The following is a 17,170-nucleotide window of genomic DNA, read 5'->3' on the forward strand; positions in this document are numbered from 1 at the left end:
CCCTGTCTTTTCCTCCCTCGCTTCTCCTTTATCGCCCCAAATCCTTTTGAAACATAATGTCTCATATGTACTTATTTATAGGTGATATTGCTAAATAACAAAAAAAAATTTTTTTTTTCGTTTTTTCTTTTGTTAAACTTCTATTTCATTTTGTAATTTAACAATTACGTGTATGACGTTAATAAATGTTAATGTTTTCTTTTTTCTTTCTTACTTCCTTTCATAGAAAATCTTTTTACTGTTTTTTTTCAGATACGATCAAAATTTTTGCGTCAGAATAGAATATCTGATATGAAAATTTGAAAAATTATATAGTACTTTTATATTTTATTAATAGAAATAGTATTATTTGTGCAGAATTATCAAAAAAATTGCAAATTTCTATTTATCGATCGAGCTATATCATTTTTTTTTGCTTACAATACGCGTGTGTATATATTATATATGTAATAGGAAGTGTAAATAATATATTTAATTATTAAAAATTAATTAATTTTTCGTTATAAAATGGAAATTTAATTTACAAATTAACAAAAATCACTGTGACAAATGTAAATATTTAAACATGTGAGAAAAATAATATTATAATATTTACAATATTTATTAATGTTTAATTTTTTATATAAACTGTATAGTATATTATTTAACTGTTACATCTTATCTTCTTTTCGAAATTAGTTTGAAAATTAATTCGCAGTTATTATCTTTTACAATAATTACATTAGTTTAGAAAATTCAAAATCATAGTTTGTCTATGACATTTTAATTTCTTATTTATATTTCTTCTATACAATTTCGAATAATTTCATAGCACTTACTACCACCTTCATCGTCCATCAACGAAAGTATCCTATGACATATGCTGTCATACTCTATAATCAGACAAAATATTCATGCAGTTATGGCAGCCTTTATCTTCAATTATCTTGAAAGACATACGCAGAAAAAGGTATGAAATAGTAGATACTAGTAAGTACACTTACTACCAAGCCTTATATTTTCAAGAAAAGTATCTAATTCGTAAGAAAGTAATATATGACTAGAGATAAGGGAAAGTTTCTTCGTGAGGTTTGCAAAAAAACACAGGTCATAAGTGGTTAAGCAAAATGTGTGCCCAGGTGAAAGATTCACCGTATGTTTGGATAAATCCACATTATGAATTAAGGATTCTTTGTATCAATATGCTCAAGTAAGTTAAACATATCAAAATTATTCATAAGTTAAATATTAATAAAAAAAAAAACAACATTTTTAAAACATAAAAAATAGAAAATGTGTTAAATGAAAATTATAATTTTATGATAAATTCTTGGAATCATGACGTTTAATGAATTTAATAACAATATCAATATAATAATAATTGTTTAATAATATTAACATTTTTAAAAAATATTTAAATTTAGTATAATAAAAACATAATTAATATTTAATATTATTATATTATTATTGTATATTTATTGCTTCCCTTGATTCTATAAAATTGACTTCCGTTTCTTTACACCTTAATCCATAAATTATTTTTAACTTGACCTCAATTTGAATTTAGTTATTTTTTCTTTTACATTTGACAACTAATAAAAATAAAAATTATTAGTAAATAAGGTAATGGTGTCTGACAAAACTCACATGTAGCACATTATACTATTTACCTTTTAATTAAAGAATAATGTTTCCGAAATTGCTGAAATGATTTTTCTCCATGGATGAAGGTGCAGTAACATATAAAGCTATAAAAAATGTGTCAAAGATTTAGAAATAGCGACTTTGATCTTTTAAGATTTACAAGAAATGAGCTGTTAAGGTATGAAATAGAAATTGGATTCGTAGATTAGATCCGATAGATCAGCACGATTAACAGAACATTGATTTTCAAAGTATAGAATAAGAGAGGATTGGAACGGATAACTACGAGCATTGTTGTAGAAAGAAAAACAGATTTTAAAGACGAAATTTTAAATTTCAATCTTATACTTTCATTATTCGCTTCTTGTAAATTCATAAATAACCTCGTTATTTTCAAAAACTACTAGTAATAGTACATAATAAAATTCTTGTTATATAATTTTTCAAATACACCAAGTTATTTCCGGTAAGGCTAATTATTATAGGGTGTTATAATATTTATAAATAATATTTAAGGTTATATAAGGTTATAATTATTATATAAGGTTAATTTAATAAATTCCACTATTTAACTGACCATAAAATATACAATTTAACACTGACATATAAATATAATATATGTATTTTCTAATCATCATTTTCATATAAAACATTTCTGATAATAATCGATATAACACAGATGGGTTGGATTATGGACTCTTAAATCAAATACTTCATCTTTCTTGAAGTGTATTTATTTTATATACAACAAAATCGCAGTGAGCGCAATGATAATATTCGCGGTAACACTTTTCACTGATATTTGCATGATGCTTGATGACCTATCAATAGTGACAGATGACGGTTGTGTTTTCGCTGGAATGTTTGTAGTTCTATTCAATGTGATCAATTGTCAATGTACACGTGATAAAATTGCTCGACTTAGTGACGAAACATTAAACTCTTGCGAAGAACTTTGCCAATTCTCTGGTAAGTATTTTCAATTTCAAAATATAATCTTCAAATAATTATCTATTATTTCAAGTTATATTTTATATCTTATTTAAAGTTATTAATCACAAATATTTGATTTTTTCATTAATAATTCATCTTCCTGAATAAATTAATTTATAATCTGATCTAAATTATAATTTATTTTTCTTTATAGAAGTCAATCTTATGGAAAAATTAAGATATTATTTATGGCGAGATAAATTACCATTCTACAGTTTCTGCTCCCTAGGTTATCTTTTGGTAATCGCTTTGATATTTTTTGCATCAACGGAAGATGGTAGCTTACCGATACGGGCACGTTATCCTTTTGACATCAGGACATCACCAGGACACGAAATTGGCTTCGTTATTGAAGCTTTTAGCATATTTTTTGGTGTAACTGCAATTTTAGCAATTGACACCATTATCGTATCTATTTGTAATTTGATTCTCTTGCAATTAGAGATATTAAGTATGAATTTTCAGCATTGTTCAACAGTAGAGATCGGATCTATCATTGATAAAGATAATGATAATATTAACAAAAAGAAGAAATCGATAATAATGAATAAAAGACAACAACCTGACCAATTCGAAAAATTCTTTAAACAATGTATTCAACATCATCAACGATTGTTAAACATGATCAATGACTTGAATGATCTATTTAGTTCTAGCATGTTAGTTCAAATGTTTTCAAGTACATCGATGATATGTCTAACTGGATTTCAAGCAATTGTGGTAATTATTATTTTAATTATATTATTATTATCTTATGTTAAAATCATTTAAAGCTCACTTGCAGTGAATAACATTTCATTACTATATATTCCAAATGTTATACAAAAAAATATTCAAAAATATAAATATGAAACAAAATATACAATTTTAATGAGTTCCATTCCAAAAAAAGAATTACTAATGTGAAAGTCAATAAATTATTGAAAAAATTGAAACCAGTAGCACGTGCCGTCTAGAACCTTTCATTCTCGGCATGATTCTGTACATTTAAAATTTGGACTCATTTCTTATCAATTATTATATTAACAGTTAGTGCAATGGTTCTTAACCTTTTCAAAGTCACGGTACATTTTTAATTAAAAGGAAAATTTGCAAAACACCAAAATCATTAAGACGATTAGGATTATAAAACCAACAAAAAATGTGTGTAAACATTTAACTTTTATTAATATTGGAAGTTATATATAGATTATACATTATACATAACATAATATAATACAACATATTTAACATTTAATTATAGATATTATAAAGATAATAGATAATTATAAAAATAGAAAATAAAGAAAGAAAACATTAATTTAAAAATATTATATTAGTACAAACTTTAACTTTTAACTCTTTTCTAAAATTGTATTTCGTCAATTTTAGTGCGATATCTGAGCTTGTTGACTTTTGCAGATTTTAACAATATCAGGTCTAATATGGGATAAAGCTACTCTCATTTCTTTGTCTATATTAATGGTTCATTCTGGTTTATCATTTTGAAAAAATCAATTTTTATATTTTTGCATTTTTCGAAAGTAGACATATGTAGAATTATCATACAAAAATTTTAGAACGATCCGAGCAGTTTAAGTATATTATTTTGCGACCCAAACACATAGAGATATTACAGATAAAGGAGACAAACCATCTGCGGTTGTATAAGTGGAAATGTCTCTGCATGAATATAGCTGCAAAAAACAAAAGGTTGATGTTGACCTGACAAAAACAGAATTGCTTGAAAGATGTTTAGGTGGCCACACTCAAAATAATAATGAGTGCTTCAACAAATGCGTTTGGGCTATGGCGTCTAAACACCTATTTAATGGTAAAAAAAATTGTTGAAATAGCTTGTAAATTGGCAGCTTGTATATTCAACGAAGGTTTTGATCCAATACTGAAAATAATGCACGTTTTGGGGATAAAACTTGGCCCTATCGCAGTCAATTACGCTAGTAACCGCGACAACACGCGTGTGCGCTCAGCCAATCGTTTGAGCGGAGAATCTTTAAAAGAGGCCAGGACACAACGAAAAAAGGCTAGAGTGGAAGATAATGAGTATTTTGAAGAAGCAGAAGGCATACTGTATGATGCAGGCATCGCAGAATAAGGTAAAGTCAGACTTTTTTAAAATTTTGTAAAAAAAAACTTTAAACGAATTTTTCTCGAAACAACGTTTTTTCGGTTGGCGGGCATGATATCTCCGAAACTACTCAACCGATCCTTCTGAAATTTTAACCACATACTCTACACATGAATGGCTATCTCGCATGCTACAACCAAGTCAAAATATTAATTTTTACTATATTTTTTTTGTAAAAAAGTGCGAAAAAAATCAACGATTTTTTTATTTTTCGAAAAATGGCCGTCATCTTGTTTTGTTTTCATAAAAATTGATAGTTTTAGCATACCCGATAGCCATTGTCATACTGAATTTAAAACCGTTTAATTTTTTTGTTTTAGACCAACCGTTCTATACCTACCTATTCTCTCCATACCTACGTTTAAAGGGTTCACGTTTGTCAGCCATTTTGAATGTCAAAATATGTTAAAAACAATAAAAAAAAATTTTTTTCTCGTACTTCTAGAGTGTATTTATCATACCCAACAACTTTCATATGTATATGTATTCTACAAAGCCTAAAAAAAAATCGTGAAAATAGCCTTTTTTTCGGCGTAAGAACCAGAATGAACCCTTAATGTTCTTACGGTTTGGGCTTCTAACTTTTTATGATCGAAAAACATTCTCGATTGCACCTATCATGAATCGACCTAAATGATGCATCCCTTAGCCTAACTGCTTTATCACATAATTTCATTCCACTATATATTTTTCCTAACTTTTTTCTTACGCTTAAAAGTTTTATCATTAGAATTTGGCTTTTTCCTTAAACTGAAGTCGTCTAAAGCTTTATAAATAAAATCTATAAATGAATTATATCTATTGACAGCTGGTTGGTTAGTAAAAACTATATTATTGAAATTTGATTTTTTATCGTCAAGTAGTTTGAAAAATTTTGCTAAATCTATATTTTTTAGATTAATGCGATAATCTGCTCTATATTGTTCGTCAACTTTAAGATTAAAGGAAATAATAATGGGGTAATGATCGCTACCCCACGAGTCCTTAAGCACTGACCAGTCTGCCCTAAAAGACAAATTCACAGATAAAAAGGTTAAATCTACTTTCGAAAAGGTATGACCTTTATCCGAGATCAAAATATGAGTAGGTTTGCCATTATTTAAAAGAAAGAAGTCGTCAAAGTCTGTATTATCATATATGATATTGCCGTTTCTACAAGATTTATTATTTCCCCAAAGTGGGTGATGTGCATTAAAGTCTCCTAGTAATATGTAAGAATTGAATGTTTTAATTTTATCTGTCAATGATATCCATTCTCTTGAGGTTAAATTATTACCTGTTTTGAGCGACCTATAGCAGGATACTATTACTAATTCACCCAAGTTACAGCCTACTGAAATAGCTCCTATTTCCAAACTATTTAGTGTAATATTTAAGTCTACTTTTTGATAAAAAATATTTTTTCTAATAAAAAATGCCAAACCTCTTTCTTTGCAATCGGGTCTATCGAATCTAAGGGTATTAAAACCGTTTAGAGTAAATCTCATATTGTCTATGACTTTCACTAATTTCAATCACATTTTTGTCATTTTCACTAATGACAATCACATCATAATCTTATGCGTAGTTTTGTAAGCATAATTTGTGGGAAATTGATCTACAATTCCATTGTAATATTTTAAAATTTGAATTATCTATAATAGAATAATATTTATTAGTAAATTTTGGAAGATTTGTTTAATGATATAATATAATAATATTCTACGCAATTTTATTGCCCTTAATATTCTTACTATTATCTCTCGTATATGTCTTGAGTGTATTACTAGAATCGTTTATTCTATTCGAAAGTCTTGTAACAGTACTATTAAGCGGTGAAGTCGTAGATGGACACACCACCTTAGAGGGCGTCTGCTGCTTCGGCCTTGGCGGTTTCGGCGGCCTCCCAGGACTTAGCGTCTCCTCCGACGACGTTCGTTGTAGCGGCTCATAAGTGCCGTAGGTTGAATCTTCAGCTGAAGTAGATGCAGTTGAATTATTTGCAGTAGCAATATTCTGTTGTTGAGTTGTGAATTCAGACGGTGATTGAGTTGCAAATTCATAATTATCAATTCGATAGGTAGAATTGATATCAGAATCCAATTCGTTATTCAATTTAGAGTTGACAGTATTAATTTGTGAATGCAAGTTCGGGTCCTGAGCTTGAGCCTCGGTAGTGAGATCACAAGAAACATTAGGCATTTGCAACTTATTGATCTGAGAATCTCTTAATCTGTCTTTGGTGTTAATTATCTGATTTTTCTTATTCTTGTTAATAATATTTGAATAATTTCTATTCTGGTCTTGCGAGAGAGCAGGATAATTTTCTTTTGTTCTGATAGGCGCTGCCGATTCAGAATTTACAATTTTACTAGCTTCAGCGAATGAGATGTTATCATAGGCCATCATTTCATTGATCCGTAAGTTCTTTTGGTAGACAGAACAGCTAGAGTCAATAATCTTGTGCGGTACTCTGCAATTGGCGCACTTGGGCGTTGTCATTGGGCATATCTGCTTATCCTTTTAATTATCATGTTCGCTGGCATCAAGCCTGCACATGATGCATTTTTTCTTCGCTCTACAAGTTTTAGCTGTGTGTCTAAACTTGAAGCAGTTAAAGCACTGCATTGGGTTATTCACATATGGTTTAACATCAGATTTTACATGTAGCATTTTAATCTCTAGAGGCAACACTTGACCAGAGAAAGTCAACTGAATAGTTCGCGTGGGCAGCCATTTGTCATCATCACTCGTAGCGTTATGGTTCTTTCTCATTTGCTGTCTGACAGCAGTAACTTCGTGAACCCGTCAAAAAAAGGTATGCTGTTGGCGGGCATCGAAATTTGAGAACGGGTGGTCTAAAACAAAAAAATTAAACGGTTTTAAATTTAGTATGACAATGGCTATCGGGTATGCTAAAACTATCAATTTTTATGAAAGCAAAACAAAATGACAGCCATTTTTCGAAAAAAGCAGTTTTTTGTAAAAAAAAAATAGTAAAAATTAATATTTTGACTTGGTTGTAGCATGCGAGATAGCCATTCATGTGTAGAGTATGTGGTTAAAATTTCAGAAGGATCGGTTGAGTAGTTTCGGAGATATCATGCCCGCCAACCGAAAAAACGTTGTTTCGAGAAAAACGCGTTTAAAGTTTCTTTTAACAAATTTTTAAAAAGTCTGACTCTACCTTATTCTGCGATGCCTGCACCATACAGTATGCCTTCTGCTTCTTCAAAATACTCATTTTCTTCAACTCTAACCTTTTTTCGTTGTGTCCTGGCCTCTTTTAAAGATTCTCCGCTCAAACGATTGGCTGAACGCACACGCGTGTTGTCGCGGTGACTAGCGTAATTGACTGCGATAGGGCCAAGTTTTATCTCCAAAACGTGCATTATTTTTAGTATTGGATCAAAACCTTCGTTAAATATACAAGCTGCCAATTGACAAGCTATTTCCACAATTTTTTTACCATTAAATAGATGTTTAGGCACCATAGCCCAAACGCATTTGTTGAAGCACTCATTATTATTTTGAGTGTTGCCACCTAAACATCTTTCAAGCAATTCTGGTTTTGTCAGGTCTTCGTACACTGGCTTTAATACTTCTTGGACATCTTTAGCGAAAGGAGGAGGATGTTTATAAGTATCAAGGGTTTTAGCTGCCTCAACTTTACGATACTTACACCAGTTGCTAGAACAGTATGTATGTTGCGGGTCATCATCAGTAGAAATTTTGTGATAGTACCCCGCCCAAATTTCCTTTCTCATGTTCTCAATTGAATTTTTATTTCTTTGAACAGCTAACCCATAGTTAGTTGACAATTCCTTCATCAACTTTATAGTCAATCGTTGAGTTTTAATCACTGGAACACTTTTTTTAATAACTTTTTTCTTTTTTACAACTTTCTTCGGTCCTTTTTTTGCAGCAGGTTTTTTGGCTTCCGCTTGTTTCAAAGCTTTTTTCTTTTGAATCAGTGCTTTTCGTGCTTCATTAGCACGGTTGAAAACTTGTTTGGCAACATGTAAAACACACTCTAATTTTTTGATAACAAAATCTTTGCCGTAGGGAAAAACATTTAGCAACATTTGAAAAGTTTTCGTGTCGCCATCGCCGATATAAAAACCATATTTTACGGAGAACTTCTTGAGTGATCGAAGAAACATCTCCACGATACCATCAACCTCCATCTTCCCGGCACTACCTTCATGGTTTATCGTACAATGCGTTTTATGCTGTTCGTACCAGGCAAGATAGTTTATTTCCTTCACTTTTTTTTTCCACATCTCACATCCCTTACAGTAAGTTGACCTTATAGAAACGTCGACAATTTTTCCACTATATTTTAAAATTAGAGAAACTATTCCAATTAACGAAGAGAATCCTCTTTTGGCCCAAGAGCCGTCGCCAGAAACAGACAGAATATCCTCTGGTTCTCCTCGTTTCTTGTTTTCGAGTTGCTCTTCGGTGACGGCTTTATGCGACACTACATTAAAAACAGCATTGACCGCGATTAGTATAGAGTCAACGATTCCATAATATGCAGAGATACTTAAACCTTTTCCGAGGTCCATAAGATTGCAAAACATATTTATACCATGCACACCAATACCAAGTAGCCCTCCTAAACTTTCCTTTTAGTCTCTGCATAGAGTTTTCCTTTCCAAAAAAAAGAATATAGCGAAAAAAACTGAATACTTGTTTTGTTTTCCTACACCATTCTGAATAATATGCAGAGACATTTCCACTTAAACAACCGTTTATGGTTTGTCTCCTCTCTCTGTAATATCTCTGTGTTTGGGTCGCAAAATAATATACTTAGACTGTTCGGATCGTTCTAAAATTTTTGTATGATAATTCTACATATGTCTACTTTCGAAAAATGCAAAAAAAAAAATTAATTTTTTCAAAATTATAAACCAGAATGAACCCTTAATAAGACTTTCGCGTTTTTCAGTTTTTATATTGGTTAATGTTGAGAAACCGAATTCACATAAATATGAGGTTGAAAACTGTAACAAAATTTTCAGTGCCTTTGTGGAAAGAGCTGGATATTCGGCTTGAAAAAAAATTCAAAATTTCTCCAGAATTATTTCATTAAATTTCATTTTTGAGTACAATCCGGTGACAAGGTAATTAATTGTTCTTCTTCTTGTAATGAAAACTCACAATTCGATGTATTAACTGTACCAAATGAATTTCGTATCCAATCATAATTTTCTATATTTAAGGAAGGAAAATAAAGTTCAATTTTTTCTTCCAATAGAGTTAAATGTTCTATTATAATAAAAATAATTTCCTTGATATTTTTATTATGAAGTGAAGGAAACATATCTACTGTATTTTGTTCTAATATACGATTTTTCCAAAAAGATATTTTTTTAAAATGCTGACAATTTATCAGTAGATTTCAAAATATTTTCATATTTAAGTAATTAAAAATAGCAGCTAAATATGGTATTTTAGCGCACTAAATTTCGTTTTCAAGACATTTTACAAAAACATTTGCAGTTGTACTTTCATTTTGAACAAAGGCATAAAATTTCGCGGAACATCGGTTAAGAACCACAGTTAGTGTTAGAAGTTCTGCGATGGCTCTAAAACACTCCTGACTCTAATTCGCGTTTTATTTTAATTTTAAAAGTAAAATAAAATTAATTCACAAATTATTATATTTTTGATAGATATTCTGATAGAATTTTCTAAAATTATATATTATATTTTGTGTTTGTATATGTGCCTTCTGAAATACATGTATATGTGTATTTTCAATAATAGCAATTTAAGGTACTCTAATGCAAGAAAATTGAAGAGGATTGAAATTAAATCCAATGATAATCACCTGTAAAAGAAATAAAACTATATTAATCATACAGTCAATAAACCCAATCCTAAAATACAAGTGGCCAAATTGGCGCAGATGCACTTTTAAATTTAAACGCGTGATTTTATATTATAATACATAATAATAAAGAAATAGGTAAGTTTCAAATATTACGTTTCTAATAAAACAAATTAAATTTATTTTAAACATTGTGTATTATGTACTTTTATATCACGTGCTTTACAAAAACAAATTCCAAATATAATAATATTTGATCAAAGTTAAAAATATTAAAGATAAAAGGTAAAAGAGAAAGTATTGTGCTGTTTAATGTATGTTAATTAAGTTTAATAAAAAAAAAAGGAAATCTAAATAGTTTTGACTCTATTAACTAACAAAAAACTTGTGCATCTTTTGACCGATTCAAGCATGAGTTATATTACAAGAAAATATGAGTAAAGAAAAATGGAAGGGAAAGGATTTAGGGAGGGGAAGGTTTGGGAGGGGAAGGTTTGGGAGGGGAAGGGATAGGGAGGGATAGGTTGAGAGGAAGAGGGACAACGATGAAGAAGGAAGGTGGTAGGATGGGGAAGGGGACGGCTTGCCGATGAATTTACTGAGGAGGGTAGGGGGAGAATATTTAAAAGTATATATAACAGAGGATAACGTGTCAGTCTGAAGGTGAATTCGGAAGAGAATGGTACTCAGGACATATATTCTGTAGTTTTAAACAACAATATACACTTCCATCGGTTAATTAACAATTATTTTAATATTTTAATACACTCTACTTACATTACAGCAAAATTTCACCCTCGAAGTCATAATTGTGCAGGAGCGATAAAATAATTACATTCGAATGCAAAAGATGCGAAAATCAAAACGTTATAATTTTAAATTCTCTTTATTAGGAATATTATAACTATTGTACATATGTGAAACATTCAGAAAGTCATATAAACAATATTGAATAAAAGTATTTTCATAGAGGACAATGACTCATTGTCAGTCTAAAAGTGAATTACGAGGAAGACGATGCTCTGATCGGTATACTCGATGTTTTCAGGTAACAATACACATTCTTTTCGAATAATTAACAATTTTTTTAATATTCTAAATGTTATTATGATTAATTGGCATTAGGAACTTGAAAGTTCATTGCCGCAAATACTAAAACCCGCCAGTGTTCCCGTCCCTGAGCGCGACGTCTCCATTCCAAGATTCCATCTAATATTGTCCCCCCCATCTACGTCTTGGTGTACCCAGTGATCTTTTCCCGTTCGATCAGTATTTTATGCGCCTCTCGATCCTCCCCTAGGCGCGCCACTTTACCTACCCAGCTTAATCAGCGTGATTTTACGTCGTTTAATGATGTTCGGTTTGTTGTACAGTCGGTGTACTTCTACGTTATAAAGTTTTCTCCATTTGCCCATTTCCTCATCGTGTTTTGTACCGAAGATTTTACAAACAACTTTATTTTTGAAAACCCTAAATTTCTATTCGTCTACGTTTCATGCTATAAAAGACTACCGGTAGGATGATCGTCCTGTATATCACGTTTTTTAAGTTCCTAGACAGCACCCGCGAGTTGAGTAATTTATTGACCGAATAAAAGCACGCTTTGCGTAAATTGATTCTTTTCTTAAGTTCTTCGTTTATTTCTTTCATCTAGTTTATGATCGATCCTAAATACTTAAAGCTACTGACCAATTCCAAAATTTTATCTCGAATGATCAAAGTTCCAATATTACGCACATTCTGAATTCTATTGGTGACCATATATTTGGTTTTTTCCACGTTTATTTGTAGTCCCAGTTCTTTTATTTTATCTATTAGTGTTTTTTCGTTATTAATTAATATCTCTTTATTGTCCCCTAACAAAGCAATATCGTCTGCGTATGTCTACAGTTGCGTTGCCCCGTTCAACTGCAGACCATCTTTACTTTTCTGCAGTTCTTCAACAGAAAATTCCGGGACTAAATTGAACAAAAGAACAGTGCGTCCCCCTGTTTTAATCTGCTATGCATACTAAAATCTTCCGACATTTGATTACCTATCCTCACTTTACCCCTAGTTTCCTTTAAGCAAAGTTGAACCAGGTTGACCAATTTTCTTGGTATCCCCAATTGGTATTAGAATTTCGATCATTTTCTCCCGTTTTATTAAATCGTACGCTTTTTGATAGAGATTAGCGCGTTTTGATAGATTATAGCGCGTGGATAAGAAGTGAGATATTCCGGTAATTAACACAATTCATTTTGTCTCTTTTTTAGAAAATCAGGATTTTAACCACTTGACCTATTATGACGTATACCATACGTCGTGATGTTTCTGTCCCAAAACTGAAAGCGACGTATACTATACGTCCTACCAACACGCTGAGGCGCTCTTTGCGAGGTAACACCACTCTAAAATTTTCAAAAAATCAACTTTGTTTTTAGCTTAAAATGTACTTTAGATGTCTAAAAACAATATGCACTTGGTCCCGAAGCAAAAAAAGATTTTAAACATGTCAAAATCTTGGTTTTACTGAAGCGCTTCGAAGCGAAGCGAAGTGTGAGAATGGGACACCGTAGCGCTGGTTAAAGCGTAACGCAAAGCACCGCCACCGTGAAGTTAGCGTGTAGGTCAAATGGTTAATTGGTTTTTTCCATTGTTCCAGCAATGTTTCTTTATTCCATATTAATTTAATTAATTCATAAATTTCTTCAAATTATCTACTTACTCCCAATTTGATTAGCCCCGCTGAAATCGCGTCCGTATCCGGTGATTTATGATTTTTTAATTTTTTAATCGCGCTATTTACTTCTGCAATTGTCAGTTCGTTAATCATATATTCCGCCGTGTGGAACACAAAATTCTCTATTTCCTGATCATTCTCAAATTCTACATTCAATAATCGGTCAAAATAATTTTTCCTCGTGTTTAATACCTCCATTGCATCCGTAATTGAATTATTGTTCCTGTCTTTCACTAGTTTCGTCCTAGCTTGGAATTTCTTTTAAAGTCTATTTATTCTCAAGTACATACCATGGACGTTATTGCTTTGGCAATTTTCATCTATTTCTTCTATTTTTGAAGTGAAAACTTCTTTAGAATGGGAGTGATCTGAAAAGTAAATAAACGCGGTCGGTAGGAAACGGAACTATGTAACGAAGCTATGAAACGGCTGCTATACTAAATAATGAGAGAAAAAGAGACAAACATATAGGATTTAGCTTGCGAGAGAATGAGACGGAATATAGCTATACAGTTTTTCCTATTCTCGGTATCCTCTTTATGCTATGCTTCGTAGTTATCGCTCCTAGTTGTATATGTGTGTGTTTGTTTGCGACTGCATACTACAAAGCGTTGACACATATTATTTCGATACTCGAAATGTTTGTAGGTAGGAGTGATAGAAGGGTAGAAGAATAAACAGAGATAAGCACGTAGGTATGCGACAAAAGTATAAGGTCCAAACGAACCGACGGTCCAAATAAAGAAAGAAGGTGCGTGGTCCGTTTTTTTTTTTTACCAAACGTGTCATTTCTTTTCTATTTAAAAATGTTTCTATTTTATTGAAAAATTAATATTATTAAATTATTTATTTCGCAAATATTATTATAATTAACAATTATGAAATATATAGAATAAAATAATTGTATTGTCTGCAATATTTTACAAAAAAAAAATTGATTATCAGATACATGAGAGAAAAAGAATTAGACAACATTGTAGAATATTTTTCTTATAAATATCCAAAGACATGTTTTTTAATTATAATGTTTGCGTATTTAGGAAATTTATACTAATTTTTCAATAAAATAGAAAAGTTTTTAAATAGAAGAAACATGACACGTGACAAAAACAAATAAACCTTATTTACTTTATATTTTCAATAAAAATACAATAATATAACTTATTTTACAAATATAAAAAAAAATATAGAAAATAAATTTAAAAAAAAATTTTTAATATTATAAAATAAGACAACGGAAATGATAAATAGATATTAAAATCGTTGTAATTCAAAACCCGATGAAACGAAAAAAATACGACCAGAATTGTCCCCTTTTTTACAGCACCTACAGGTATAAGTTGCAACACAAAAGGAAATACTTGTGTATGCTAACCCATGATAAAGATATTTCACATACACAGAAAGTGTGAAAAGTGTGAAAGAAGAAATTTAATCTACTTGAGTTTCAAAAAAAATATATTATATTTATTTAGGTTAAGACAGGGTATCTTTCCACCGACAAACATTCTACAATTTTGGGTTTGTATTTATGACTAGCGCATTGGATATTCTATCTTTATTATTATTATTATTAATTGGCGTTAGGAACTCGAAAGTTCATTGCCACAAATACCAAATCCCGCCATTGTTCCCGTCCCTGAGCACGATCCTTGCATTCGCGGTCTTCGTATCTTATTTCTTTCAGATTCCCTTTTAATATTATCCTCGATGTTCTATCTTCATGTGTACAATTTTGAAATGTTAGTTTTTGTCAGCTACCTACATCCCAAGGTTGGATCGTTTCCATGAGAACAGAATTATAAAAAACAGAGAAAGTCCGTTGAAATTTGATCTATATTCCTAATCTTACCTGCACACCAATTTGGGTTCAGGAATAAGCACGCTACGATAGAGCAGGTACACAGACTAGTCCGTCAAATAAGCTTAAGTCTTGAGGAAAAAAAGTATTGCTCGGCTGTCTTTCTGGACGTCACTCAAGCCTTTGATAAAGTATGGCACCCAGGCTTATTATACAAACTTAAAAAAGCACTACCCTTCTGTATGTTCCAATTATTAAAGTCATATCTTGATAATAGATACTTTATTGTTAAACAAAATGATACATTTAGCAAACTACATCCTATCAGGTCAGGCGTCCCACAAGGAAGTGTCCTTGGACCAGTTTTATATACGTTATATACGGCAGATCTACCAACGACTGAACAAACAACCACCGCTACTTATGCAGATGACACTGCAATCATGGCTTCTCACTCCAACCCAACACTAGCTTCAAACCTGATTCAAGAAAATTTGTACGGTATACAATTATGGCTAAAAAAATGGAGAATTCGTATTAATGAAACGAAATCGGTGCACATTACTTTCACACTCAGAAAACAAACATGTGCTCCAGTATCAATTAATAGCATACAAATTCCCCAATCAGATTCAGTGAAATATCTAGGAATGCACTTAGACAGTAAATTAAACTGGAAACACCACATCTGGCAAAAGAGGAAGCAACTTGGCTTACAACTTAGGAAACACTACTGGCTATTAGGTCCAAACTCCAAACTTTCTCTCAATAGTAAGGTTATAATATACAAAAGTATTTTGAAACCCATCTGGACCTATGGTATCCAACTCTGGGGCTCATCTGCCAACTCTAATATTGAAATCCTTGAAAGATTCCAATCAAAGACACTTCGCATTATAACAAACTCTCCATGGTATGTCACTAACAAAAACATCTCTAAGGATCTTGAAATACCCTCTGTCAAGTCAGTTGTTAAAAACTCTACTACTAAGTACTCTGAAAAACTCCAATTCCACCCTAATACCTTAGCTAATGAACTGCTTAACGAAGTTCACGATTTACGCCGCTTAAAAAGATTCAAACCGATAGACAATATAGCTAGATTTTAAGTATATTTCAAGTAGTCTGAGTTAAGGTTAAATATATAATATTATATTTTTGTTACATTAAGATATACGTCATACATGTGATATTAATATTAAGAAGGTATTAGCTATTGAGCGAAATACCTGCATGTTATTCTTGTACTATTCTATTTTTACCAACAAATTTGCTTATTGTTACTTTGTAATAGATTGCAAATAAACTCTCATATATATAAAAAAAAAAAAAAAATATTCCTAATCTTTATTATCGGTTCGATAATATTACTGCCTATAGTTTTGCAAAGAATATGGGCGTGTTGTCATCATTCCTACTCACTTCTTAAATCTTTTTGTTAAAGATATCTTACTCTGTATATTAAAAAATTACAAAATACATCAGAGAAAAAAATTAGACAACACTGTAGAAAACATTAGAAGCAGATGACAAACTCCATTCGGAAGCAAGTAAATTACTGTTACATTTTTCTTTTCCTTCTTCATAGAATATATTAGATTCGTTAAGATTTAAATAAGTCTATTGAATTTCATATTTATATGTTTTTATAAAAAATATACAAAGACTTGTATTGACCCAGGAATACAAAAAAATTATATTAATAATTATAATATTTACGTAATAAAGAAATTTATGTTAATTTTTTAATCAAATAAAAACATTTTTGACAGGCTGAACACCCAGCGTGAATTGGTGGAGCTTACCACGGAGCTGAAATTTGGGACTCGTAGTGTACACAGTTCGATAAGCTGAGAGAGCGATACGATTCAATGCATTTTTTAGATTTTTCGTTGTTCAGATCTTTATTTCGACGAGAGTATTTAGAAAGATAAGTTTGTGGTCCAAAGAATAAGGACGAGATATGTTATAAAAAATACGGGTCTCGAAGTGTGGTAGGTTACAGAGTTGAAAAAACATTTCTAGAGAATATCTTTATTATAGTCCAGTCAAAATAGCCCTGAAATAGGGTTTTTGAGCTATACG

General features: G+C 31.0%; 2 protein-coding genes and 1 long non-coding RNA gene across 6 annotated transcripts in view; 2 read left to right on the forward strand and 1 right to left on the reverse strand.

Annotated features, from left to right (window-relative positions):
* The first annotated feature begins 2,390 nt into the window (after positions 1-2,390).
* The window catches only part of LOC107070567 (odorant receptor 70a), a 43,574-nt gene continuing 28,794 nt past the window's right edge, over positions 2,391-17,170 (forward strand). Inside the window, exons 1-2 of the mRNA XM_015328883.2 lie at positions 2,391-2,592; positions 2,771-3,336. Coding sequence (XP_015184369.2) covers positions 2,391-2,592; positions 2,771-3,336 — 768 coding nt within the window. The remainder of the gene's footprint in view (positions 2,593-2,770; positions 3,337-17,170) is intronic.
* LOC149031835 (uncharacterized) lies at positions 7,509-9,629 on the reverse strand. 2 transcript variants are annotated; one of them, XM_089174889.1, is made up of 3 exons: positions 8,406-9,582; positions 7,911-8,336; positions 7,509-7,581 (listed from the first exon to the last, which is right to left on the reverse strand). In XM_089174889.1, exons 1-2 carry the CDS (start codon positions 9,307-9,309, stop codon positions 7,912-7,914), a joined length of 1,329 nt encoding a protein of 442 aa, XP_089031015.1. In that variant the 5' UTR covers positions 9,310-9,582; the 3' UTR covers positions 7,509-7,581; position 7,911. The 2 variants fall into 2 exon arrangements, with proteins under 2 accessions (XP_089031015.1, XP_089031014.1); XM_089174888.1 differs by lacking the exon at positions 7,509-7,581 and having other exon boundaries at positions 7,702-8,336; positions 8,406-9,629.
* Positions 11,246-15,511, forward strand: LOC149031836 (uncharacterized). Of its 3 annotated transcripts, none has more exons than XR_016177393.1 (3): positions 11,246-11,610; positions 13,933-14,035; positions 14,609-15,511. It is a non-coding gene; the product is annotated as an uncharacterized LOC149031836 (long non-coding RNA). The 3 variants fall into 3 exon arrangements; XR_016177392.1 differs by lacking the exon at positions 11,246-11,610 and adding an exon at positions 12,627-12,941; XR_016177391.1 differs by lacking the exon at positions 11,246-11,610 and having other exon boundaries at positions 12,984-14,035.

This window comes from Polistes dominula, unplaced genomic scaffold, assembly GCF_049000335.1.
Source record: "Polistes dominula isolate Pdom_NZ unplaced genomic scaffold, Pdom_raw_medaka contig_16, whole genome shotgun sequence".
NCBI classification, from domain to species: domain Eukaryota; kingdom Metazoa; phylum Arthropoda; class Insecta; order Hymenoptera; family Vespidae; genus Polistes; species Polistes dominula.

Bases quoted from the DNA above. Each gene is read 5' to 3' on its own strand.
- LOC149031835 (XM_089174889.1), bottom strand. From the start codon at position 9,309: ATGTTTTGCAATCTTATGGACCTCGGAAAAGGTTTAAGTATCTCTGCA. The intron at 8,337-8,405 runs GTAAGTATCGTA...CTTTCGCTAAAG, and splicing joins ATACTGTTCTAGCAACTGGT to ATGTCCAAGAAGTATTAAAG.